A 27,153-nucleotide genomic window follows, 5' to 3' on the forward strand; every position below is an offset into this window, starting at 1 on the left:
CCATTCGTGCCTCCTGGAAGCCTGAGGGCATCGCCAGGTCAGGCTGAGCTTGCCCTTCTCAGGCTCCAAGCATTCATTGTCTGGAATTGATGCTCTGGGTTCTGATCCTTCTTTCACTTACCCACTATTAAATATATCTTGTGATCTACTCTGGGACTGCAATAATCCTATATAATAGTCCTATATAATAAAAGTGTAATATGCTAAGTGTCCAACTGATCGATGGACCTTTTGGTCGACCGCTCAACCAGCCGCTATGATGCCCACTGACCACCAGCGGGTAGACGCTCCGACCGGTAGGTTAGCTTGCTGCTGGGGTCCGGCTGATCGGGACTGGGCAAGAGGGCCAGACACACCCTGGAGCCCTCCTGCGGTCCCTCCCCTGCCAGTCCCTGATTGGGACTGGGCAAGATGGGCCCTGATCGACCCCCATCTCTGGCCAGGCCGAGGGACCCCACCCATGCACAAAATCGTGCACTGGGCTCTAGTAATAATAATAATAATAATAATAATAATAATGCCATAAGAAAGACCTTCCAGGACCAGGGTACCCAAAGGGGTCCTTTTATGAGACTCAAAGCTCAGGAGACAGACAATTTTAGCATAACAAGGTAGGAGAGATGCCTCAATAAGAGGTTATCTCCATAGTGCAAAATGTCTGATTGCCCTTTAGATACGAGGTCAGATTTCTAGAGGACCCACTCCCCTCTGCCCCTCCTACTCTTGCATCCCTCATCCAGGATCAGAAAATGACCAACAACATACACTGGAAGCCAGACACACAGAGGAGGCAGGACAGGTTGGGCGAAGGGAGAAAGAGCAGGAGAATCCAGGCCTAAGGGGGAAGGAGAGGCTTATGGGGCCTCCGTGGACCACAGGGATGGCCTCATGGTCAAACCTGAGCATCTGGGCGTGAAGAAGGGCCCGACCTGAGAATGGAGAGTGGGGACAAATGAGGAAACTGCGGTTCAGCAAGGTTAAGCTCAAACTCACACAGCAAGAAAGTGGCAAACGGGGATCCACATGTACGTCCCCAGCCCAGCTCTTGACCGCTGTGCGGTGCTGGGACCGGCCGCGTCGCCCGGCCCAGCTGCCAGTGGCAGGCTCGCAGCGGCCAGGTGAGCCATGAACTCCTCTCTCTCTGCATGGATCCCACCCAAACCCAGGACCGGAGCCCTGAGAGCTCAGCGTGTGGTGCCACCAGTGCGTTTTCCTGAAGGTGAAGGATTGTGTCCTGGCACCTCTCCATGCAGATCGCTTCCTACCTATTATCTCATTTGATCCTCAGAACGACCCCCGCGACAGGCAGCGCCTCCCCAAGCTCCAGAAGGCTCGGAGCACTTGACCAGAGTCACACACAGAGCAGGTAGCCTGGCTGGGACTAGAAGCGCCGGCCTGCAGGCTCCAAGCCCAGTGCACTTTCTTCTGGAAAAAGTCAACGTTCTAAGGACAGGATCACGCTGCGCCTCCGTTCCCTCATCTCCAAAGCGGAGCAAAATGACCCTCCCTCATGGGTGGTGCTAGGCTGGGAGGTAAGCCATGTAAAGCGTCTGGAGCACAGTGGATGCTGTGCGTAGCCACTGTTTCCATTCTTAGGCAAGCCGGGAGGATTCTCCTTGTGGATGGGAGCGTGAAGGGAAGCCCTCTTAGAACCAGGCAAAAAGAAAGGAAAAAGAAAAGACACTGGGGAAGTCTCTTGTCTCCCTGGCTCAGCGGGCCTCATTAGACTCCTAAAATCAAAGTCGGGGGAGCTAGGGCTCCAGGGGGCTGATGAGGACCCAGCAGGAGAGAAGCTGGCCTCCCCTGAGGACCCACCCCCTTCTCTCATCACCATGGAGACGGAGCTGGCTGCCCTGCAGGGTTCCTGCCCACCCAGGGCCTGAGGTTGCTGCAAAGGGAGGGGCAGGAGCTCAGCAGACAGAGAACAGTCTAGAAAGCTGGGGATTGGGGGGAGAGTGTCTACATCCTCCACCATCCCTCCCAAAGCCCGCGTCTCCCCCCCCACTTCCCCCCCCCCCCCACCGCCCCACGCCCCAATCCCCAAGGCACTGAAGGACTCAGGCTGGTGTGGGATGTGTCTGGTGGGTCTGGCAGTCTGAATCCCAGCTCTGCTAGCAGCTGGCTGCGTGATTGTGGGAAAAACACTTCCTCTCTCAAAGCCTCAGTTCCCACATCTGTCAAAAGAAGGGGTAAAAAGAATAAAATGAAAACTTGAAGAAAACTGTGGGATGAAGAAATGAAATATGATGCACGTAGAAGAATATTTAGTGCTCAGGGAGAACATTCACTACATACTGTTTATTGAAGAAAAAAAAAAAAGAGAGAGAGAGAGAACTTTACAAAACTGAACAGTGTGATCCCATTTCTCTTTGTTAAGAAAGCACACACTCTATTTATGTTTACCAAAAGAAGGAGCGGGGGAGGTGGAGAAATACTCTAAAATACACTTCTGCTTGTCTCTAGAATGGGGACTGCGTGACATTTTTTTATTATTTCTCAAATTTGGGCCAATGAACATGGATTACCTTTAAGGTCAGGGTGACATGAATAGCTATCATCTGTGTGTTTGTTACGTAGGGACATTGGGCTGTACATGGTTTAAAGCCCCTTCTGCCTTCACAATCACCCAGGGAGGGAGAGTACCCTGATTACCCCCACTTCACAGAAGAGGAAATTGAGGTTCAGAGAGGTTAAGGCACTTGACCAAGGCCTAACCACCCAAGTGACAGGGCTAAGATTTAAAGTCACACTCAGATACTGGACTCCCAAATTCAAGCATTTAATTATTATCACTACTGCCTCTCAGGACAAGAAAACACTAAAGGTTCTATTTCCTTACATGTTTTACTATGGAAAATACCGAGGAAATCAAAAGTAGAAAGAAAAATGTATCTTTCATTTGTAAAATGAGTAAGTCCTGGGGGTCCGGTGTACAGCATGGTGACGATAGTTAAGAATACTATATTGCATACTTGGAATTTGCTAAGAAAGTGGATTTTAAGCGTTCTCACCGCACTCAACAAAAGTATAATGATGTGAGGTGCTGGGTGTGTTAGCTTGGTTGTGGCAATCATTTCACAATGTATACATAAATCAAATCATTATGTTGGCTTCGGACAGGTAGCTGTCAGTTGGTTAGAGCGTCGTCTGGATACGCCAAGGTCGTGGGTTCCATTTCCGGTCAGGACAAATACAAGAATCAACCAATGAATGCATAGATAGGTGGAACAACAAACCAATGTTTCTTTCTCTCCCCCTTCCTCTCCCTCTCTCTCTCTTAAAAAAAAAAAAAGAATAAAAAGAACTGAATCTCAAAAAATAATCATTTTGTTGTATATATCCTTTTATTATATATGTCAGTTATATCTCAACAGGACAGGAAAAAAAGAAAACTATAGTGAACTCTGTCTGATATACCAGCCGCCCAGCTTCCAAGACGTCCTTAAATGAAGGGCTGTGGGTGGGCTCAGAGAGGGGGATGGGAATGTTGCCAGAGCCTCACACACACACACACACACTCCCCACACCACACACACCTCCCAGACTCCACTTCTGGCTGCCTCAGGGGCTGTGACCCCAGCCTCGATGGGGAACCACAGGCAGCTGTCCTCCCCCTTTCCCGCCCCCACCCCAGTTCCTTCCTCCTTTCTAGCTTCTAGTGTAACCTGCGCTTCCCCAGCCGGCTCCTTTGTAGGTCCCTAGTTGCTTGCCAAGACCTTGAGGCGTTGCCAGCTCTGGAGGACGAAGACATGGCCAGGGGCCCTGACGACACACCGAGGTGGGCAGCCCTGGTGGTGCTGGCAGCCCTGGGCACAGCTGTGACGGAGACCACCAACCCCGGCATCGTGGCCAGGATCACCCAGAAGGGCCTGGACTACGGTAGGCCTTCCTTCCCTCCTCTCCCACCCCGAGGAGCGTTCACTGAGCACCTGCTGGGTGCAGCCCTTTAACGCCAGTGCACGGCATGCTCACAGCTCCTCCAAGTAGGCCCTTCACCCAGCTAACATACGAAGACACTGAGGCAAGGAGAACTGCCCTAGATCACAGGGCCGGGCAGCGGCAGAACTGGGACCGGAGTGCGGGGCCTGGAGGACTCCAAGTCCAGGGCCCGGGCCCCCCAAGGGTTTCATCTTCATGGTACCCTCCTCCCCTCTACCCAAACCTCAACTCCGGCTTCTAGGCTCTTTACTTTCTTCCCAAGCTTGCTCTCAGCCCTGGCATTTGCCTCCAGGTCACTGGCTCAGTCTTCAGCGTGGGCAGAGCTCAGGCAGTGAGGAGGCTAAGTGGGAGAGGGGGTAGGGGAGGGGCAGAGGGAGCTTAGGGAGAACGCTTCTTAATGGTTCCTTCAGGGCAGGGGCTTGGCGGCCATACTGTGCACAGTACCCATCTGGGTCCCCCAGGCCACTCATCCAGCCCCAGATAGAGGAGTGTGGGGCAGGAAGTGGCTTCTGCTGACCCGCTCACCTCTGAGCTAGGAGCTTTACACACATCATCTCGTTTCATCTTCATGTCCCCCTGGGTGGGATATACTGCTGCTAGCAACCTTTACCATGAGCAAACTAAAACTTGGAGAAGGCACTGACTCCGTAGGCCGGAGGGCCGCCTGGATTTGAGCTCTGGTCTTGTCTGATGTCCCCGCGTCGGGCTGCTCGATGCTGCCTCCCAGTGGCAGAACGGTGAACTGCAGAAGAGTGGAGAAAGACCAAAAAGGCAGAAGAACCTCAGGCCCTGGTTTCCACAGCTGCATCAGGTCCCGACTCAGGGGGACCTGGTCTCTCATCCCTGAATTCTTACCCCAATACAGGCAGGATACCTCTGAATCCCAGGGGGAAAGGAGTACGGCCCTTCTCTGAACAGTGCTGGGGTGACGCCGAAGGCTTGTCGGGAGCAGAGGCTTGGGCTCAGCCTTTAAACCGGGAAGCCTCCAGATTCTGTCACAGCAGCCCCGGTTTCCCCTTCTACTCACACCCCAGATGGAAACCAGAGTGGGTTTTCTGAAATGCAGCAGACCTGCTTGTGTCCTCCTCCTTACTTACACTATTCAGTGGTGCCCTAGTGCCTCATGCCCTGACCCCTGGGCATGGCATTCGGGACCCTTCATGACCTGGCCCCTGCCGACCCACAGATCCCGGCCAGCCCACATCCCCCCCGAACCCCCCACCCCGCCCAGGCAGTGACAATGTGTGTTATTTCCTTTTGACCCCTCCCCCGCAGAAGGCTCATCCTAGGGTACGGGTTCTGGGACCAGAAGGCCTGGATTCAAATCTTGCTTCATCACCTGTCAGCTGTGTGGCCACCTTTTTGAATTTCAGTTTTCTCATCTGAGAATTGGGGGTGACAACGGACCTACTTCCTAGGGTTGTTCAGATTCAGTAACTTAATACATATTCAAAGCCCAGAATAGTGCCTGGCATAGAGTAAGAGCTTGAGAAATGTTTATTTATTATTATTATTAGTAGTAGTAGTAGTAGTAGTAGTACTTCCTAACTGGTTCTTGGAAAGCACAAAGCCTGGAATCCCTCATTTTAACAATTATTCCTTCTCAAGTATTGTTTGCCCTTTTATTGGTTCTTTGACCAGGCAACAGGATTGGCACGTGCAAAGGCCCTATAGAGACCTTGTCCAAAAGCCAGAGAGATGGAGTACCTGTGAGGGCACAGCACAGAGCTAGGCACAGTGTAGGTATACAATCCATGCCCATTGGATGCATGGCTGGGTGTTTAGGAGTGATATTTTAGAACAGGAGTTGGCAAACCACAGCCTGCAGGCTAAATCTGGCCCACCGCGTTTTTTAAAATATATTTTTATTGATTTCAGAGAGGAAGGGAGAGGGAGAGAGAGAAAAAAACATCAATGATGAGAGAGAATCATTGATTGGCTGCCTCCTGCATGCCCCACACTGGGGATGGAGCCCGCAACCCGGGCATGTGCCCTTGACTGGAATCGAACCCGGGACCCTTCAGTCCACAGGCTGACACTCTATCCACTGAGCCAAACCAGCTAGGGCCCACCGCATGTTTTTGTGCGGCCCAGGAACTAAAAATGACTTTTACATTTTTAAACATTGAAAGAAGCCAAAGGAAGAATAATATCTCACAACATGTGACAATTATGCAACATTGAAATTTCACCGTCCATGAAGTTGTACTGGAACACAGCCACACCCACATTTACATATAGTCCGTGGCTGCTTTGGGCCAATAGGAGCAGAGTTGAGTGGTTGTGACAGAGACAGTAATAGCCACAGAGCCAAAAATATCTACTATCTGGCCCTTGACAGAAAACTGTAGCTTTAGACCTTTTCAATCCCACCGTCCTGCGATGGACAGGGACCCAGGCTCCCAGGCTGTGCCCCTGACAATCACCCCTGCTCTCTCCCCGCAGCCCGCCAGCAGGGAGTGGCCACGCTGCAGAGGGAGCTGGAGAAGATCGAGATTCCCTCTTTCTCAGGAAGCTTTAAGATCAAGTACCTGGGGAAAGGCGAATATAACTTCTACAGGTGAGGCCCGTCGCGCTCAGTCGTCAGTATGCAGGACTTTGTAGGGTTCCGGGGCCACCAAAGCCAGAATCACAGGGCCACAGACTCCCAAACGCGGAGTGGAATCCCCCAAGCTTCCACCATAAAAAACGGTCTCTCAGGCACTCGCCATGACTCCCTGGGGGACATGTCACGAACCCCAAAACTCTGAGGTAGGCCCATATATCAGTTAGGATTTGGGGGGAGAGGGTTTAAGGACAGAGAACCTAATCCGAAAGGGCCTAAGCAGAAATTACTGGCTCCCATGGCTGAGAGGTCCCTGGAGTAGTCTAGCGTCAGGTCAGCTGGAGGCGGACGCAAATGTCACTGCACCTGTTTCTCTCTGGCCACCTCTCAGAACCACCTCCTTGGGCAGGTCTAACTCTCGGGCAGGTGTCTTCTCCAAGAGGCAAGATGGCCACCAGCATTGCAGCACTGCGAGTCCTGTGGCAGGAGAGCCCCTTCTCCTGGCACCTCAAGCAAAACCCCCAAGATTCACGCTGGTTTGTCTCAGGTTATGTACAGACTCCTGAACCACGCAGCGTGGTCTGAGGAATAGAATCTGCTAATTAGCTTATGCCCAAATCCGAAGCGTCACCCCCGTGAAGATGGAGGCAAAGTCAGCTTCCTCTGGAGCAACACAGAAAAGTTAAATGACAGCTCTGATAACGCAATAAGGCGGTGTGGGTGCTGGGTGGAAGGCCCACCATGTTCTGTAGAGAATTTTATACACCTATTCACTCAGCCAATATTCGTGAGCATTTGCTATGTGTCTGACACAGCAGGCTTTGCTACAACAGTGAAAAAAAGACAGACACATTTCCTCCCTTTACAGAACTTGTCGTCAGTTGGACAACATGTATCTTTATTGATCGTCACACACCATGCAAGATAGAATTTATTGTGCCCCTTTTACAAATGAGGAAACTGAGGCTCAAGGATGGTTAAGTGACCTGCCCAGGGCTACACAATAGTACATGTAAGAGCAGGATTCGAATACAGATTTGTCTGACTTCAAAGCTTAGCCACCTGGCCCAATGCCCAGGGTTCCCAAGGCTGCTTTCATAGCTTCGGGGTTGGCCTGGAAGGGATGGGGTGGAGGGCGTGGGTGGGAAGGATGATTCTAAACGAACCATTGGCTGAGTCCTTATGTGGGCTCCCAGGAGGCTAACAAAACATTTCTTCTTCGCAGCCTGGTTATCCGTGAAGTTCAGCTGCCCAGTTCCCAGATAAGACTGTTGCCCAACGAGGGCCTGGCTCTCTCCGTGACAGATGCCAATGTCAAGATCAGCGGAAAATGGAAGGCACGCAAGAATTTCATGTGCGTTTCCCAGCCTGGGGTTGTTACATGGGTGGGTCAGCTCTTAGTGACACTTGGAAGGGTTGAGAACCAGGATCTCGGGAATGCCCAATTTTTGCCTTGCCCATCACCACTTGTCCCCCCGGGGTTCCTGGGGGAATTTTTCACAGAAGAGTCTACATAACCCTTGTTTAGTAGCTGAACATTTGTCCTCATCTCAATGCAGGACACTGGCAAGGCTGAGTTAGTGCATGTGGCTTAGGATGGAAGGTGAAGTGGGACCTTTAATTCACCCCTTTAACAGCTAGCTATGGCCGTGTAACAAGCATTGCTAACTCAGTGGCTTAAAACAAGTCATATATTATCACTTGCACATCTATGTGTTGGCTGGGGTTCCCCTATCTAGGTTGGGCTTAGCTGAGGCGGCTCTTCTCCACCTGCATCTCTTCCTCCTCTCAGGACCAGTGGGCTACCCAGAGCATGTTCTTGGTGATGGCCGGGATGCAAAAAGACAACAGAAAACATGCAGGTCCCCTTAAAGTCTGTACTCAGAACTGGCCCACGGTCACTTCTACTCATATGCCATTGGCCAAAGCAAGTCACACGGCTATACCCAAACTCAAGTGCATGGATGCACATTCCTCCTCCCCGTTCCTTCTCTCCCTCCCCCCCCCCCCCCACACACACACTCACCATAGGCAATGGAGAGGGTATGGATGCAGGAAGGGGTAAAAGATTCGGGCAAATCATCCAAACTATACCCTGAATCTAAATATTGGGCTCTCACCACAGCGACCCTGTCCACTAATGATAGTGGCTCAGACTGACCCGTCGCTTTAGCAACGTCTCTCCTTTGTGGGGAATCCAGGGAGGACATGGAGGAGAAGGGTGTGACTCTGGCCTCCCTTACAAGGACACTGGGTCTGTCCGTTCCCTACAAGAATAGCTGAGGTCTTCACGTGGGCTCTTTTGTATCTATTATTTCACTTACTGGTCACACACACACACACACACACACACACACACACACTCACAGTAATACTGCACTACATTGTAGAAGAGTTGACAACCTGCATTCATGTCCACCGTCTTATCCAAATCTCATCCGCGAGGGAGGCGTTATGAACCCCACGAATGAACAAGGACACTCATTCATGAAAGTCATTGACCCCAGACAACCAGCTTTTAGTGGCACAGCTGGTGGCCCACTGCTGCTGCAGGCTCTGGATGAGGACCCTGGAGCTCAGAGCGGTGGAGGAATGCTCCCCACGCTCCACCGCCTGGGCAGAGGCGGAGGCGGTGGGTGAGAGCAGGGTTCTGCCAGGCGGACGTGGGTGGAAACTTCAGGGCGGACTGCAGGTTTCACTCAGCGGCTGTGTGGCCGTGAGCACGCTGCCGCCCTCTCTGAGCCTGGAGTGGGGACAATAGCAAACCCTACCTCCTGGCGTTGGCGGGGAAGAAAGTGCTGCTCCAAGCCTTCTCTTTGTCTCCCTTCAGCAAAACCAGCGGCAACTTTGCCCTGAGTGTGCAAGGCGTCTCCATTTCGGCTGGTCTGAAGCTGAGCTGCGACCCCGCCACAGGCCACTCCACCGTCACCTGCTCCAGCTGCAGCAACCACATTGACAGCATCCGCGTGCACGTCTCAGGCGGCCACCTGGGGTATGGCCTCCTGGGGCTGTGGGGGGCAGGAGGGACGTCAAGGAGAACTGTCCTAATCATCCCAGTGTTGAGAAAACATGTCCTGAGCGTCGCCTCCTTGCAGGCCTTGTTTAGAGGCCTCGGGTGCAGGGGAGGACAGGAGCCCTCTGAGGGAGCAGATACCGTCCCTGCCTCCGGGGGGCCCTGGCTCACTCAGCATGCATCCCGCAGACTTACTGAGCTCATCTAGTGCCCCAGGCTCTGCGCTGAACACTGGCTGTGCAGCATGTTATACAATCCTCACCACAAAGCTGCAGGCATTTAGCCAGCCAGCCAGCCACTCAACACATATCTACTAAGAATCCTATGCGCCAGGCTTATGCCACGTGCTCAAGAAACATCAGTGGCCAATACCCGTGGTCGGCAAACTGTGGCTCGCAAGCCACATGCGGCTCTTTGGCCCCTTGAGTGTGGCTCTTCCACAAAATACCACGGCCTGGGCGAGTCTATTTTGAAGAAGTGGCGTTAGAAGAAGGTTAAGTTTAAAAAATTTGGCTCTCAAAAGAAATTTCAATCGTTGTACTGTTGATATTTGGCTCTGTTGACTAATGAGTTTGCCGACCACTGGCCAATACCAATGTAGCAATAGGCAGCTAGCTAACAGCGATTGGAAGCTCACGGTGTGGCCGGCACTGTTTTAAGCACGTGCGTTCCCTCAGTCAGTCCACACAATGACACTGAGGTTAATCCATTTTCAGGGGAGACAACCCAGGCTCGGAAAGCATAGGAAACAGCCTGAGTTTTCATACCTAGTGATTATTGAGAAGGGAGTCAGCCCAAGACTATCTGGCCCCAGATTCTTAGCCACACAGTCCCTGTTCTCTTGAAGCCTCCAGCCCAGCAGGGAAGACAAACATTAGTCAGATCATTACACTAATGAGTAGCTCACAAAGAATTGCAAAAAGGATGTAAAAACGAAGACAAAGAGGTACAGAGTGGGCAAACACATGGAACAGGAGGATCTGACCTAGTCCGGGGCTTGGCCAGCTCTTCCTTGATGAAATGACATTTGAGTTGAGATGAAAAGAATAGGTAGGAGTTAATGAGGCCGCTGTTGGGGACAGGGAGTGTGTTAGCAGAGGGAACAGCACGTGCAAAGGCCCTGGGGTGGGAGGAAGCACAGGACACAGAGGATCTGGCAGAGCCGTGTGGCTGGAGTGCAGAGGGGAAGGGGAGTGGCCAGGAATGAGGCTGAGACGGGGCAGGGGCCCAGCCGTGCGCCTACTGAGGAAATAACCTTACCCACAGGTCCCTGCCCACAGGGGCAGAGGTGTGTGCTGGGGCGTGTGCATCCCAGGGACCAGGGTGCCCATGCCTGTTTGGAGGCGGGAGGAAGGCTTCCCAGATGAGGCAACCTTCCCAGCGCAGCCCAGGGACACCTGGGAAGCCTCACGCATGCCCCACATGTCAATCTGCAGGTGGCTGATCCAACTCTTCCACAAAAAAATCGAGTCTTCGCTCCAAAAGGCCTTGAACAGCAAGGTAGGAGGGGCTCCGGTCAGAGCGGGAGGGGCCCTCTGTGTCCACTCACTTCATGCATCACTGGACACTTCTGCCCTCACCAGACCCCCTGAGTCCTTCCAGCCCTTTGCAACCACAACTCCAGCTCTAAAAGCCAGGCATGTCTATTTTTCTGAGGAGTCCAGTGAGAGGCTAAGAACGGGTCACCACCCACACCCACAGCAAACCGCCACGTCGGCGTGGACTACCTCTGTTCCTCCCCAACATTCGTCCCTGCAAAGAAACTGCCATCCTCTCCCCACCACCCCTCTCTTCTCTTAGCCCTCTGGCCTCCTGCCCCATCCCCGCCCACTCCGAACCCCCTTCCTGGTGTTCCCCACCCGGAAAATGTGCAATCACCAAACTATTCTCTGAGGCTGGAACTGGTATGAATGGCAGGCACTGGCCAGTCCTCCAAACCTGCCTTCACCCCAATTCTCCTGGCCCCACACAACTTGTACAGCAGAGGAAAGGGGCCCTTCATTGGGCTGGCTTTCCATTAATAGACCATCAGCTGCAGGACGCCCCTGAGCCTGTCTCACAAGCCACGTAAGCTGGGCTTCAGGGCACGGGAGAGCCAGGGAAGGTTTCAGGCCGGGGGGGTGCCCCGGCCTGATCTGTGCCTTAGAACGACCTCTCTGACTGCGTGAGAACGGCGGGAGAGGCCAGCGTCGGGGCAGGAGTTTCGGGGAGACGGAGGAGGCTGTGCAGTCTTCAGGCAGGAGACGCTGGTTTCCCAGTCAAAGGCACCACAATGAGATCATTTATCTGAAGGCATGGTCAAAAGTTGTGGTGGTGTGTTTTTGGTTTTTTTTAAATCAATGCATGGTTATCAAAATCTGTAACCGTGGATTATACAATGGCATTTAGAGTCAAAATTTCTGGGTTTTGAGTCTGGCTCTAAGGCTGGACTAGGTGTATAAACTTGAGCAAAGTACTTGACCTTTCTGAGCCTCAGTTTCACCGTCTGTAAAAAACCTTCGTCAACAAGGATGCAAGGATTATGGAGATAATGCAGGCAGTGCTTCCCAGCAGCCTTGCAGACCCACAGTTCAACTGTCTTTGTATGTAATGAAGTGATAGTATGAGGGGAGTGTTGGCACATATTTAATATTCAGAACTATTAAAACAGATTATTTCTTGGTAACATCTTAAGAGTGGCCCCTTGATAGCAGCCAAGCTCAAAAGCAATAATACTGCTGCTGCTGGCGAAGATGATAGTGGCGATGATAGTGGGGAAAATGGTGATGGTAAAAATGGTACTGAAGGTGGTGGTGGTGAAGGTGGTGGTGGTGAAGGAGACGGTGGTGGTGGTGAAGGTGGTGGTGGTGATGGTGGTAGTGAAGGTGGTGGTAGTGAAGGTGAAGGTGGTGATGAAGGTGATGGTGGTGGTGAAGGTGGTGGTGGTGGTGAAGGTGGTGGTGGTGAAGGTGCTGGTGGTGGTGAAGGTGGTGGTGGTGGTAGTGAAGATGATGGTGGTGATGTGAGGAGGATGGCCTACATAGGCAGAGTGCTTTCAATGGGCTTGGAACTATGCAGAGAACTCTGTACAAGAATTAGCATTTAATCCATACAAAATCCCTACGAGGGGGTGTATATCATGATTATCCCATTTTAGAGATGAGTAAACTGAGACACACAGAGAAGAAGTGATAGTGCTGGAATGCAAGCCCAAGCCACCCCACCTCAGAGGCAAAGTTCTTAATCATAACAAGAGATTGTTTAGAAGAGGGTACTGGCCTGAATGAATGAATGGACGAACGGATGAAAGATAAATGAGGGGCCAGGGTGTCTATGAGGCCAGGAAGGGCTGGAAATGGGGAAGAGTGATCTGGGGAGTGGACTTTCAAGAAATCCAGAGTGAAGGGTGGTACGGGAGGGAAGAACAAGTCTATGTCAGGTGTGTGTGGGGGGGGGGGAGCGGGGGGGCGGGGAGGGAGGGTGGATGGAGCCAGGGACGAGGGGCAGCAGCAGGAAGCCAGGCCCAGGCTGTGATGCGATTTGCTGTGCTTTGGAGCCATCTGGAGGCACGTGGGCGAGCAGCACTGGAAACCAGTGGCCATGGGCAAGCAGCCCAGGTGTGCAGCTGGCCCAGGTGCCAGATGTGCTGTCCTTCCCACCCCTGGCCACTTGGAGAAGAGGCACAGGTTCCTCAGAGAATGACTTTCCAAGTCCCCTTGGGACATGCAGAGTCTTAGGTGATAGAAACACACTTCAGGAAACCAAGTTTCCTCCCTCCCTTATCCCTTTTCTTTTTCCTCCCTCTTCCTTCCCACCTTCCCCCAGATAAAATAGCTTGATTGACTAGGGGAAGAAGGGAAGTGTGAATGCCCTCTGGGCAGATGGGGGTGGGGACAGCCCTGAGGAGGAGTAAGAACCTGAGGGGTTTGGCTGAGACAAGGTGGCCTTGGGGGCCTGTGGCCAGGAGGCAGCTGGGCCCTCAGGCTGGCGCTCCGGGGAGAGGTGTGGGCGGCACACCCTGGACACTGGCCCCGGGTTTGGAGCAGGGAGGAGGGGACTTTGCTTGGGTGCCCTGCCCCAGGCAGGTACTGAGACAGAGATTCGGGTGCAAGACATTTATTGGGAGGGGATCCCAGGCAGAACAGCGAGGGGGTAGAAGGGGCTGGGACATTCTGAGTGGGCTAGCGCTGGGGACACTGAGGCTCAGTCCTGTGGGCGATTCTCAAGAACCGGGGGGCACACACCTCAGAACCGCCCCAAAGGGGTGAGGAAGCTGGGTATTTAGCCCCCAACCCTCAGCTCTCTTTGGTTGGGGCTGTTTCTGGCACTGTAACTCCTTGGCACTTGGGAGCAAGGCTGGGAGAGTTGTGGGGTGTGGGGAGCTGTTCACACAGGTGCAGGTGACGCAGTGGGCCTAGCAGGGGCCTGGGGGTGCCTGGCAGGGCTCCGGGAACCTGTGAGCGGAAGGCAGGGAGCCCAGGAGGAAGGAGCTCCGATATGCAAGAGGGAAGAGGTGCTCCGAGGGGTCCGGGGAAGAGCGAGTGAAGGGACAGGCGGAGAGCGGGGAGAGTCCGGGGTCCTGGGACTCTAGGAGGAGCATTTCTGGGGGACAGTGGCCCACCTGCCAGGGGCTGCCCAACAGTCAAGAAAGGCGAGGCCCGGACCGGGAGACTCGGTTGGATTAATGAGGCAAAAGTCACCTGACACTTGGGGCAAGTACCAATCGTGAAGATAGGGACTTATCTGACCACCCTGCCCCCAGCCCCCATGCCTTCGGTTAGGGAGGCCTGCGACTTTTATCCTGTTTTCCAGCTAAGTCTGGCTTGGAAATAAAGAGCCCCAAATATGGTGTCATAAAGCAACTGCCACTTTACAACCCTCACAGGTCAGGGAATCAACAGGGCGGCTTAGCTTGTGTCTCCTCCCTGCTGACTGGGTCCCATCAGGGGAGACCCACAGCTCAGGGCTTGGTGTCTGGGCTGGAGACACTTGAAGGCTCGGCTCGGCTGGGACTGCTGAGCCGAGCAGCTATCCGTGGCCTCTGCAGGCAGCTCAACAGCGTGTAGCTGAGTTCCCAGAGGAAGCGACCAGAGAGGCAGCATTTCAAGAGGCCAAAGTGGGAGCTGCACAGCCGTTTATGGCCTGGTTTCTGAAGTTACACAATGTCACTTCTGCCACCACACCCCCCCTCCCCCCAGATTCCAGGGGGGAGTTCACCGACCCACCTCCTGATGGGGGTGGCAAGGCTACATTCCAGAAGAGCAGCAGAATGGAAAATAGAAGCTGTCGCGCTCCATTTTACAGATGGGAAAATACAGGTCTAGAGAAATGAAGTGACTCCCTCGGTGGCAAAATCAGCATGTGACCCAGGACTTTTCAGACTTGTGCTTATTTCCTTGTGAGTCATGTGAGGGGCAGGGAGGTCAGGGAGCGTCCGTCTGGCCATACTCAGCAACGGTGAGTGTGCCCAGGCTTGAGCAGAGGTCTGTCCCCTGCTCCCAGCAGCACAGACCGGAGAAGGTTGACACTGACCACCTTCTGTTTTTCACTACCTCATTCCACAAAGGATCTGAGGCAGCAAAAACAAATGGATAAATACAAACAACAAAAAAGTCCCACGTTAAAATAGAGAAAACATAAATACCCAATAAGAAAGTTCCACACTTGAGCAGTCAATAAAATGCAGACATGCAGATCATCCAGTCATATACTACAGTTACTATTTCCAAGCTACATGGTGGACTCTGAGCTTCCTGGTGGCCAAAGAGAAAAGGGAAACTGGATGCGTTACATGATTTTCAAGGAAACATTCCAGGAAAGCAAGACATGTCCAGGTCATTATTCTCAAAGAAATTTTACACTATGGGAAGTCCTCCCTGATCACTTCTTTTGTTCTTGCCAGATCTGCGAGGTAGTGACCAAGTCTGTGTCCTCCAAGCTGGAACCTTTTTTCCAGACAATGCCAGGTGAGTGCTAGATGGGGTCGAGGAGACCGAGGTAGAAGGGGTTGAGGGGTAGGGAGACAGGAGGAATGTGATGGAGCCTGGGCCTGGGTGTGAAGGGGTAGAACAGATTATTTTCAAATGGCAATCGACACTGGATCCCTATTGGGCCAGGTCCTTGTGGCAAGTCCAGAAGGGAGGTGGACAAACACCCACTCATTCTCCTATCCCTGCAACCAAATGCCCTCAGCTCTCTGAGGCCAGACACACATACTGTCCTGAGATCTGGGACTGATCGTTTTGCCTCTCTGGGCCTTAGTTTCCGTATCTTTAAAACGGAGACGACTCTCTCTATCCCCAAGTGCTTGGCAAACTGTGAAGAGCCCCCGTAGGTGGGGGAGGACTCCCCTGGCCGAGTGCTCACCATGTGCCTGGCACCCGGTAGAACTGTCCCTCCATATCCTCACAACACCCCACTGAGTCTGCATATCCTCCCAATTTTACCACGAGGAATCGGACTCAGAAAGGAGCCGTGACTTGCCCTGGGCTCCCCCTGGAAGCCTGGTGTGGCAGACACGTGGTTTATGCCCACCGATGGTGCTTTACCTTGCTCCAGGCACCACCCGGCCCCTCCAGGGACAGAGCCCATCCTGGGGATGTGCAGTGCAGGTGCAGTGTCCAAGGTTTGGCCTCGCCAGGCAGGACAAACATGCTGGTTTTGAGTCCTAGCTCTGTGCCATCTTGGACAGGCTGCCATTTCTGAGCCTCTAACACAGGAAGAAAGGGCTAAAGGAGGGACCGGTGTTTATTTAATTCGTACTGTTTGCTGCTGGGAGACAGAGAAACCTTTCAGACCTGAGCCAGCCGGGGCTCAGCCTGGGATATTACTGATGCTAATATCGGTGCCTTCTGGTGTCTGAGCCCCAACATGTACAGGGCATAGGGCAGACACTTATTCTCATTTAGTTCTCCGGCACCATGAGCCACTGCTCTCACCCCATTCTACAAATGACAAAAAGTGACTCAGAGAAGCAACAGGACATGTCCAAGGTCTTACAGTGTTTGATGCAAGCCCAGGTCTCTCTGCTCCTTTACCCTGTGTTTTAGTTCATCTAGGGGCTGTTGGAAGAAGGGGGGGAAGATGATGGCTGTGAATCTGGGGTGTGGATTCATTTTCTTTTAAAGGGAACTCAGGGTGGGCTCCCTGGAGGAGGTGGAAACGGAACAAGCACTACAGTTCTTAATTCATCTTTAGGGGATGCTGACCCTGCATCAAAGGCCCCAAAGATGCTGCCATAGGGAGCCAGCTCATGGTCCGTCTTCTTTCCCTCTAGTGACAGCCAAAATAGATAAGGTGGCCGGGATCGATTACTCACTGTTGGCACCACCGACAGCCACGACCGAGACCCTGGATGGGCAGCTGAAGGTGAGACTTACACCCACAATCGTATACCCTCCCTCCTGGGGCTCCCCATCCTCCTGGGAAATAAATCGTACAAAGACTCCACCCCTTCCTCTCTGTCCTCAACCACCCTGCCTCCGAATCTTCTCCCTGCTCAGGCACGCTGGCCTCCTGTCATTCCTGGAACACACTCGGCCTGCTCTATCCCCGGCCTTGGCCCTGGCCACTCCTCTGCCCAGGAGGCTCTCGCCCAGAGACCCTCCTCCCCCCCCCCCCCCCCCCCCCCCCCCCCCGCCCCGGCTCTCCCCACCTTCCTCCAAGTCTACTCAAATATCCTCTCTCCTGGAGACGCCTTCTCAAACCACTGTCATGGAAACAGCTCCTTCCTCCTGCCCCCCATCTGCTTTATTTTCCTCAGCAGCATTTCTTACTAACATGCACGTACAAACACACACAAGAGCAGGGCTGTGACTGCTTTGATCTTCACTGTATGTGCCGCACCCTGCACTGTGCTTGGCATATAGCACGTGTTCAATAAATATTTATTGGACGGGTGGATGCTATGGAAGACAACCAATTGATGTCCTCTCACATCGATGTTCTCTCTCCCTCTCTCCCTCGCCTCCCCTCTTTCTAAGATCAATGAGCATATCCTCAGGTGAGGATTTAAAAAACCAAAAGAAATATTACCATTTTGTCATATTTGCCTCTGACTTTTTAAAAAAATGAAACACTGTAGACATAAATAGCTCACGCCCTCTTGGGCCTCCTCTCAAACCCGCCCATCCCATCCTCCTGAGTTAGTCACACGGAGGACGTCAGTGTATGTCCTTCTTGCCTACGTGTGTCTGTAATTCTTACACAGTATGTTTTGTAGGCCTTTAAATTTCACATAAATAGTATCTGACCATATGTATTCACCTACAATTTGCTTCTTTATAACTCAACATTATTTTTTAGCTAAATAGATTATTTGCTTTTGCAGTGTGTTGCTAAATTGCTCTTCAGAAACATATAAAAATACGTTCTCTGAGCCTGTGAATGCTTTTACCATAAACTGGATTCTATGGGTTTAAAGTACAAAAGTATACTGCCCGGCCGGCATTGCTCAGTGGTTGAGCATTGACCTATGAACCAGAAGGTTATGGGTTCGAATCCCAGTCCAGGCACATGGTTGGGTTGCAGGCTCGATCCCCAGTGTGGGGCATGCAGGAGGCAGCCAATCAATGATTCTCTCTCATCGTTGATGTTTCTATCTCTCCCTCCCTCTCCCTTCCTCTCTGAAATCAATAAAAATATATTAAAAATAAAATAAAGTACAAGTATACACACAACAATTCACCTGTCTCTTTAAAACTGCTGCTGACTTGATGGATGAAAAAACAAGCACACACAACCCATTGTTCCTTTAGTAGAATTCCTGTGCTTCCGGGCAAGGCTGAGGCAGAGCCATGGAATGGCTGGGAGTGTGCTGCCCGGGCCCCATTCCGGCTCCGCCCCTGACCCGAGTGACCGGGGGCCAGCCACTTCACCCCCTGTGCTCGGCGGGGGGGGGGGGGGGGGGGGGGGGGGGGGGGGGGGGGGGGGCTCCTGTAAGATGAGCATGGGCTGGTGGGCAGGGCACGTGGACCGTGGCGCCAGGAGACACGTGGTGCTATTGTTAGCTTCTGGCCGCGGCTTTTTCCTCTGTGGACGCAGGGTTGGTCTCCTCAACCCATTTTTCCTGGAATAAACATGTCGAATTATAATTCCTGAAGGATGCCCAGGCTCACTCTGTCGCCTCCACCCCCAGGGAGAGTTCTTCAGCCTGGCCCACCGCAGTCCCCCGCCCTTCGCCCCGCCGGCGCTGGCCTTACCCATGGACCATGACCACATGGTGTACCTGGGCATCTCAGGCTGGGGTTCTGAACCTGACCCTCAAGGATGACATGGTACGTCCGGGCCGGGGGTGGATGTGGGAAGATCAGCAGACGTCTGGATTTGAGTCTGTGCACACTGGGGAGACCGAGGTCTGGACCCCGGAGTCAGCCAGACCTGAGTTCGAATATTGATTGGCCCTTTCTTTTCCAGCTGGGTCACCTTCGGCCGGTTACTCCACCTCTCAGAATCTCAGTTTCCTCATCTGTAAAACACCAATAACAGGCTCGGCCTCCAAAAGGGGTGGTGAGGATATAAATGAGATATAAATGCATGGGAAGCACTCAGCACAGGCTTAGCATGTGGGAGTCCTCGGTGAGTGCTCCTAGTCACAGCCAGCACTGACTGAGTCCTCCTTTATGTCAGGCTCTGTCATCCAGTCTCAGCATAATGTCACCTTGATTGTCCTCCTCCTCACTGTCTCTATATATTCATAGCTGAGTCCCGCTCTAGGACTCAGTTTACCCATCTGTAAAATGAAGAGAAGGCCATCCTCTCCAGAGTCTAGGTGCAACCTGATCCCAACCCAGTCACCAACCACGTGGGATTCCTCCTATGCCACTCCTGGAAGAGATGTCATATTCTCCCTCTCCGTAGAGGTCCCACAGGGATGCTGAGGCCCCGCCTAACCGCTGTGGAAATAAATGAAGACCACCCGAATGAGAACTCTTTAGGGCAAGGGGGTCAGCCACCACTTGCATTTGGCAGAGACTCAAAGACAGGCAGGGGGTGGGAAAGCTTTCTGCTGAATTTGAAGATGAGGGGGACACGCAGGTGTGCGCTTACGGAGCTTGTCGGGTGGGGAAGCTGGATGTGGGTTAATAGAAGCTGGGCATCCGATATGATTGGTTTAAGAGCATGTTTGACTTTTGGGGGCAAAAAGAGATTGGGCAGCTGGCAGTCACGGAGCTGGTCCTGACTGTCCTGGGTTGGTTGCTGCAGAAGCCCTGGATCATTGTTCCATTGTCCTATAGGTCTGGCCATTGTGTTTGTAAATTCCGTCTCTTGCCCTCATATGGAATTTGCCCCCCTAATCTAGAACATAATTCCCCAGAATCTTTTTTTTTTCTTCTCTTGCTACAGATTCCAAAGAAATCCAAATTCCATCTGACAACCAAGTTCTTTGGAACCCTCATACCCCAGGTAAGAAAAGGCCTGCCCTCTCCCCCGACCCGCTGTAGTCAGCTCATGCATCAGCCCAGGGGTGCTGGGAGGACAGGGCTCTGCTGAGCGGCCTGACAAGAGCCCCCTCCAGATCCAGGGTAGTCCAGCCTGAGAGGGTAGCAGTAGCTTGCAAAGCCCACCGCCAAACAGAAAGGCTCAGGTGTGAGAGTGGCTGTGTGCTGGGGGCCCTGGGCTGGGTATCCTGCCAGAAAGGCCATACCCCTGCCTTCCTGGGGCTCCGGTCTAGTGGAGAGAGAAAATGACTAGTCAGGCACCCAACACAATAAAAAAGAAATGCAGACTGTGATGGGTGAAGCCAACAGGCTGATAAGGTCGTTAGACAAGGCGGCTGAAGAAAACTTCTGTTTGAAACAGCTCAGCTGCCATAACCAAATGCCAGATTGGGTGGCTTAAGCATCAGGAATTTACCTCTCACAGTTCTGGTCCAAGATCAAGGTGGCAGCTGATTCGGTTTTTGGTGAAGGCTCTCTTCCTGGCTGGGAGATGGCTGCCTTCTTGCTGTGTCCTCAGATGGCCTTCCTGTGAGCACTTAGGGAGAGAGAGAGAGAGAGCTCTGGTGTCTCTTCTTTTAGGGCACTAATCCTATCAGAGCAAGGCCCCACCCTTACGACTTCATTGAATTGCAATTACTTCCTTAAGGCCCCATCTCCAAATACAGCCACATTGGGGATTAGGAATTCGATATATGAATTTGGGGATGAGGGGGACACAAATATTCAGTATTGAACAGCCTCTTCAGTGGTGATACTTCAAGGGGTAACTGATACGGTAGCTAAGGGAATTGTCTTGAAGCTTAATTTGCATAACAATCACATTATTTTTATTCAGACTTTGAGTTTATCTGGGGAGGACTGGAGGCCAGCAGAGATGGGTGTCACCAAATCCCTCCTTGTTCCCCCTTGAAGCCACCTCTGCTTTCTGAGGAGGTGACATTTGAACTAAGACCTGAGGGAAGGGATAAAGCCAAGCTAGGAAAGAATGGAGGGACAAGCATTCAGGGAGAGGGAACAGAGAGTGCAATGGGTCTTGGGGAAACAGCAGGTCCTATTTGCGGAACAGGAGTCCCACGTGGCTGGCACTGGAGGTGTGTGGAGTGGGGTTGGCAGGGTTTCAGCTGCCAGATCATGCAGTCTGAGGGTTTAGTCAAAATGCCACGGGAAGACATTGGAGGTGTTTATGCAGGGCCAGGGCAAGACAGGATTTAGACACATTTAAGTAAAAGTGTCCCTTTTGTTGGTTGTCCCCACTGGGGGCTGCAGGTGGCCAAGATGTTCCCCAACATGAGCATGCAGTTCCTCATCAGAGTCTCTTCTCCACCGCACCTCACCTTGTCCCCCGCTGGCCTTGCCTGCACCCCCGACCTGGAGGCCCAGGCCTTCGCTGTCCTCCCGAACTCCTCCTTGGCCCCTCTCTTCCTGCTTGGCATGGTAAGTTGTTCCAGGGTGTGGGCAGATGGGGAGCCCTGGACAGGGCTGAGAGCACGCCCTCGGGGTCAGGGCACCAGTGTGAATCCTGCCCAGATTCAAACCTGGACTCTGTAGCTCCAGGGCCTGTGACCAGAGCCGTTACACGAACTGCTTTGGGCTCCTGCAGGCACGCATTCATTCAATTATTCATTCGTCATTGGTTTGAAATATGTGTACTGTTTCTGATTCATTCACTCATATCTACAGTCATTTATGCATGTGTGTATTGTTCATTCATTTATTCATTCAATTATTCATTAGATTGCTAACTTGAAATATGCTAAATCTCTTCTGGTTTATACATGCATTATTATTCATTTATTCATTTACTTATACCTTTGTTCAATTGATCATTTGTATATTTGTTCTTTCATTCATTATGTATTCATCCACACATATCTTTGTTTATTCCTTCATTGGTGTGTTTAATCCCTCACTTATTCAAGTTTTTATTCCATTGTTGATTTGTGCACTCATTCATTTGATCAAGGTGTCACCCCGCGAACATTGGGTGGCACCCACTCTGGCCGCTGGGAGTGAGGCCAGACTTTCTCCCCACCAGGAGGCACTCACAGGCCGCAGGCAGGTCTGCGCAGTCTCAAACTGAGACCCATTTTCCTCACTTTGCAGATTAAATGGGTTCTCACAGAGTCACCCAAGGTCAGGCCGACAGCGGGCAGGAACGCTGAGGCAGGAAGCTCGGTTTTCTGACTCACCAAATATTGATTAAATGGATAAATGAATGAATGGCTCTGAGAACAGGGCTGGCCTATGGCCCGACTCACAAGTAGCTTGGGAACTCAGACATGGACTCAGAAGCCGGGGAGAAAATGGTACTTGGTCCCAGCCCAGGACTCATCAACAAGGAGGAAGTAAAAGGGAGGTCACCCCCCGCCCCGACACACACACACAAGCTGGCCCTCCCGGCTGTGGAGACCTTCCAGAGCCCCCAGGCCTTGGGCCAGCACCTCACCTCCTGGGTTGTTGCTTTGCAGAGCACGAACGCCTCTGTGGAGGTCGGCGCCGTGTCCGACAGGCTTGTGGGGGAGCTCAGCTTGGACAAGTAAGTGGGCCCGTGGGACAGGGGGAGGGAGCTGCCCATTCATCCGTGGGGTCCATGGGCTAGCAATGACCTTACTGGGTGCCAAGTTCTATGCCATTGCTTTCCCGTTCACCCAACTCATTGAAGCTTCAAACAGTGTGCAGAGGGCACAATGCTCCCATTTCCCGGACAGTGAAACTAACACTCCGAGCTGAAGTGACTTGCCAAGGCCACACGTCGTAGGGTAACCAGCCATCTCAGTTTGCCCGGAGTGTCCCAGTTTGGGCACTGAAGGTCCCTCGTCCCAGGCACCTCTCAGTTGTGGGCCAACTCATGGCTGGGCAGTGCTGGCTGATGCCACTCCACACTGAACCACAGCAGCCTCCCACGCCCCCGGCCTTCCTTGGCACTTGGAAAACCCACTTCAACTTCTTCACCCCCATCCCTGGGACTGTCAGCCCTCCCCGGCTAGGAGACTGGGGTCATGTGAACCCCGGCAGAGGAGGTGTGGGAGTGTGGTGTCTGACGCCCAGGCACCTGCATTCGAAGTGCAGCTCGCCGTGGTAAGCAACAAGCTCTCCAAACGTCAGCGCCCCTGGCTGTAAAATATGCCCAAGCATTGCTCTTTCACAGCAGCATTGTTGTGAGGATGAAATGAGGCATTAATATGTGTTGTTGTGTTTGGAACACTTCAAGGGATAAAAATAAGTGCTCAATAAGGAAGAGGAAAAGAGAGACACAGAAAAAGAGAAATGCAGAAATTGGAGGACAGAGAAAGAGAGACACTCGGAGAGAGGGACACACACACAAAGGAAGAAAGGAAGAGACATCAAGAAAGAGAGACAGAGAGATAGAGAGTCAGGCAGATGGGAAGACCCAGAAGAGGGAGCATCTCAGGGAAAGACAGAGACACAAAAGAAGGAAGAGGGGGGATAGAGGTGACACAAAGAAAAGGAAAGACACCCGGAGAGAGTAGGTGCCATGGCCCCAACATTTAGACCTGGCATCTACCTCTTAATCACACTCACGCCGGTTAAACTGAGTCTGGAGCCAGGCTCCTGCCCAGGTCCTGCTTCGCCCTGGCACGGAGGTACCCTTCTTAACCTTGACCTCGGTCCCTGAGGCCTCCATGCTGCTCATTTCTGTGACATCCTTTTGAGAAGTGGTACGGCTTTGGAAACAGGTGGATTTAATTTTCCTTGAAACTCCCATGGGCCTCTCAGGTAGAGGAGCCGGAGAGGACGCAGCTGGGTGATGGCTGAGCACAGACTTCCTGAAATAATCCACAGGGCTGGGGTCCTGGGGCTCCTAAGTCTTGGTGAACAAGAGTGAGTTTTCAAACTTTGTGCTGTAATGGAGACAACAAAAGCCTTGGCCTCGGGGGAGTTATTAGAAATCCTGCTTTGCTCATTGTTAGCTGTGTGGCCTTGGGCAGGTTGTTTGACCTCACTGAGTGTGAGTTTTCTCAGCTGTAACATGCGAGTGTGATGGCCCTTGCCTCTTGATTTGTTACAGGAATTCATTGGGACAAAGTACTCAACATGGTGAATGATAGGGCTTCAATAGACAGCCATTTACTTCTCCCTTTCTCTGAGATCACATTTAAAATGCCATAAAGGCTGTAAAGAGGAGATAGTTGATTGGCTCAGGCGATTGAAAAGTCCAAAGGTTTCAGGCAAGGGTGGATCCAGGTGCTTAAGTGATGTCCTTGGGACTCTGACTCCCTCGTCTCTTGGCTCTGCTATCCCCTATGCTGGCTCCCTTTTCCAGAGGGCTATCGCCAGGCGGTGACAGAATGTCACCAGCAGCTCCCTAAGCTTCCTGGAGAAAAAAGAACACCTCATTGCCAATATTTCCCACTGAGACCACCTCTCACTGGGCCAGCCATGAGTCACAGGGCCATCCCTGAAGCAATCACTGTGGCCAGGGAGGTGGAATCTGCCCCTTGGCCAGCCCGCCCCCAGCTCAGCACTGACAGTGTAGAGAATGGGTGGTTCCCCAAAGGAAAAAATCAGGGGGCTGTGACCAGAGGAAGGGGGATGACTACTGGGAGGGAAAACCGAGCAGCCTTCACCAGAGTGGCCCTTCCTCCCCAGTAACTGAATTCTCACCCGCCCCTCCCCAGTAACTGAATTCTCACCCGCCCCTCCCCTTCTCACAGGCTGCTCCTGGAACTGAAGCACTCAGACATCGGCCCCTTCTCGGTGAGTCTGAGGCCCTCAGAGGCTCCTTCCTTCCCCTGATCTTGAGATAATGGTCCTGAAGACCACTGGGCTCATGGCATCATTTCAGGAGGCCACTGGTCATTTGCATGCGATTTGCATGTGAGGTAATGATGGGAGGAGCTTTGTTGCCGAGATACCTGGGCTGGAATCTCTGTTCCTCACCTATTCACTGTGGCCTTGGGCAAGTCACTTTCCTTTGGGAACTTCAGCCCTTCCCCACACGTCAGGGATAATCCTTCCCACTGGAGTTAATATGGTGAGGCTTAATTGGGATTAAATGTGCACAATCTGGTGTGGGAGATCTGCCCAGTAAATGTCTGTTGAAGGAACAAATGAGTTACTTTACTGAGCACCTGCTCTATGGCAGGCGCTGCTCCAGGTGTGGGGATATGCTCATGAAGAAGACAGGGAAGCAACCTCTTCTGGAGCTTTGCATCGTAGTGGGAAATCAGACAATACGGAAGGAAGATTACTTCAGTCTAGATCAGTGCTATGAAAAACCAAATGGAAGTGGGGTAGACAGGGATGAGAAGGTTGAGGGTTAGACAGAGGGATCAGGGAGAGCCTCTCTGAGGAGGTGATATCTGGACTGAGAGAGCCAGCGAGGGGAAGATTGCCGCAGGCAGAAGAAATAGCAGGGACAAAGGCCCTGGGGCTGGCTCACCCGGGGCCTTCTGGGCTAGAGTAGATGGTGTTGGAAGGGCAGTGAGAAGCAATGAGCTGTTTCATACAGAGTGACATGATCTGATTTGTACCTTGATGAAAGTTGCCCCGGGCTGGGATTAGAAGCATGGAGTCTGGGGACAAGGTCAGACCACATTAATAAATGGGGAGATGGGTGCATGTGTCCGTGGGAGAGACGAGGCCAGGAAGAAAGAGAAAGATGATAGATTGGGGACATGTACTTTGGAAGTAAGGTCAGACAAAACTTTCTTTTTTAATTTTGTAAAATATGTTTTTATTGACTTTAGAGAGAGAGGAAGGGAGAGAGATAGGTAGAAACATGAACATTGATTGGCTGCCTCCTGCACGCCCCTTACTGGGGATCGAGCCTGCAACCCGTGACCTCTTGGTTCATGGGTCGTCACTCAACCACTGAACCACACTGGCCAGGCCAGGCAAAACTTGATGAGAGGTGTGATATGTGGGGTGAGGGAAAGGGCCTTGAAGAATGACACCTAGAGTTTTGGCTTGAGCAGCTGGGTGAGTGCAGAGTCACTGAGGTGGGGAAGGGCAGGTGGGAGGGAGAGGAGCAGGGTTCTCACCAGCCCAGGTAGATGATCCACTACCTGGAATCCCCAGCCATCATTAAGTAGACACCCCTGCCTCCCTCACCCAAGGAGGGCACTGATGGTGAGCTGCCCACGGAAGTAGCAGCTCAAATGCTCTTCAACTGCTGCCCTGAGTGAGCATCACCCTTGTGGCTCCCATTAGAAGCCACAGCATGCTGATTCTGTCCACAGCGCCTTACTATACGTGGCTGCTCGGTGAACCCCTGGAGAACATTTCCTTGGATCTCTGAAATGCCCCAATACCCCACCAAGTGGGTGCCACCCCAAAGTCAGACCGTCCCAATGTCCCTCCAAATCCGATGGAACTCCAACCAGCTGTGTCCATCTGATGAGAGATTACAACAACAACAAAAAGGGCTCAAAGCTACCTCACTGTATTCGCATGGATTTACTGGTGCCAAGGCACAATAGTGCGATGACTCAGTGGGTAACTAACTGCTGCTTCTGCAGAAAATAAAAATTTTAAGTTCCTAGATTCATGGGAAAAAGGGCACCATGTTTGATGAGCCCAGAGAATTATAGCCCGGGAAAGGAGACTCAATTGTTCCAGAAACAAAAATGTGCATAATTACAAGTTGTAAATGTCACCACCACAGGCAATGCTCTTGAGGGTGTTACATTATTGTTGACTTTTTTTTTTCATTGCAAAAGCAAAACATATACATTATAGAACAATCAGAATCTACAGGTTTACAAATGAAAGAAAATAAAAACCATTTCCTAATTTCCCCATTAGTTAATAATTTAAACTATATCTTTTCTTACCTTTTGCTATGCATACTCAATAACAAAATAAATTCTGTGGTTTCTATAGCCCGCTTTTCCTTACTCAAAAAATATCATGAATATGTGATGATAATTATACATCTACAATGTCATGCATAACAATTGCGTAGTTTCCTAGCATCAAAGTGCCACCATGTCCTCCGGATGGTTCCCCAAATGTGTACATGTAGGCTGCTTTTTAAAAAATTGTTATCTGCACTAATAAAAGAGAAACATGCAAATTAACCATCACTCCGCTATGCCCACCAACCAATCAGAGTGAGTATGCAAATTAACCCAACAAAGATGGCAGTTAATTTGCATATGCAGACGGGGAGTGAATACTAAAGACAGCATAGAAGGAAGAGGGAGGGAAAGCGGAAAGCGAGGCAGCAGTGGCGGAGGGAGAGAAAGCGCGGGGGGGGCGGCGGCTGTGGGAGG

General features: G+C 52.0%; 1 protein-coding gene across 1 annotated transcript in view; it reads left to right on the top strand.

The window, feature by feature from the left end:
* The first annotated feature begins 3,658 nt into the window (after nucleotides 1-3,658).
* BPI (bactericidal permeability increasing protein) overlaps nucleotides 3,659-27,153 on the top strand; it is a 28,687-nt gene continuing 5,192 nt past the window's right edge. The window contains 13 exon segments of the mRNA XM_079784196.1: nucleotides 3,659-3,879; nucleotides 6,385-6,499; nucleotides 7,710-7,838; nucleotides 9,315-9,476; nucleotides 10,934-10,997; nucleotides 15,379-15,442; nucleotides 16,753-16,844; nucleotides 18,613-18,710; nucleotides 18,712-18,751; nucleotides 19,821-19,880; nucleotides 21,182-21,349; nucleotides 22,384-22,451; nucleotides 24,592-24,634. Coding sequence (XP_079640322.1) covers nucleotides 3,750-3,879; nucleotides 6,385-6,499; nucleotides 7,710-7,838; nucleotides 9,315-9,476; nucleotides 10,934-10,997; nucleotides 15,379-15,442; nucleotides 16,753-16,844; nucleotides 18,613-18,710; nucleotides 18,712-18,751; nucleotides 19,821-19,880; nucleotides 21,182-21,349; nucleotides 22,384-22,451; nucleotides 24,592-24,634 — 1,233 coding nt within the window. The 5' untranslated portion in view covers nucleotides 3,659-3,749.

Source organism: Cnephaeus nilssonii (assembly GCF_951640355.1).
Source record: "Cnephaeus nilssonii genome assembly, chromosome: 11".
NCBI lineage: Eukaryota > Metazoa > Chordata > Mammalia > Chiroptera > Vespertilionidae > Cnephaeus > Cnephaeus nilssonii.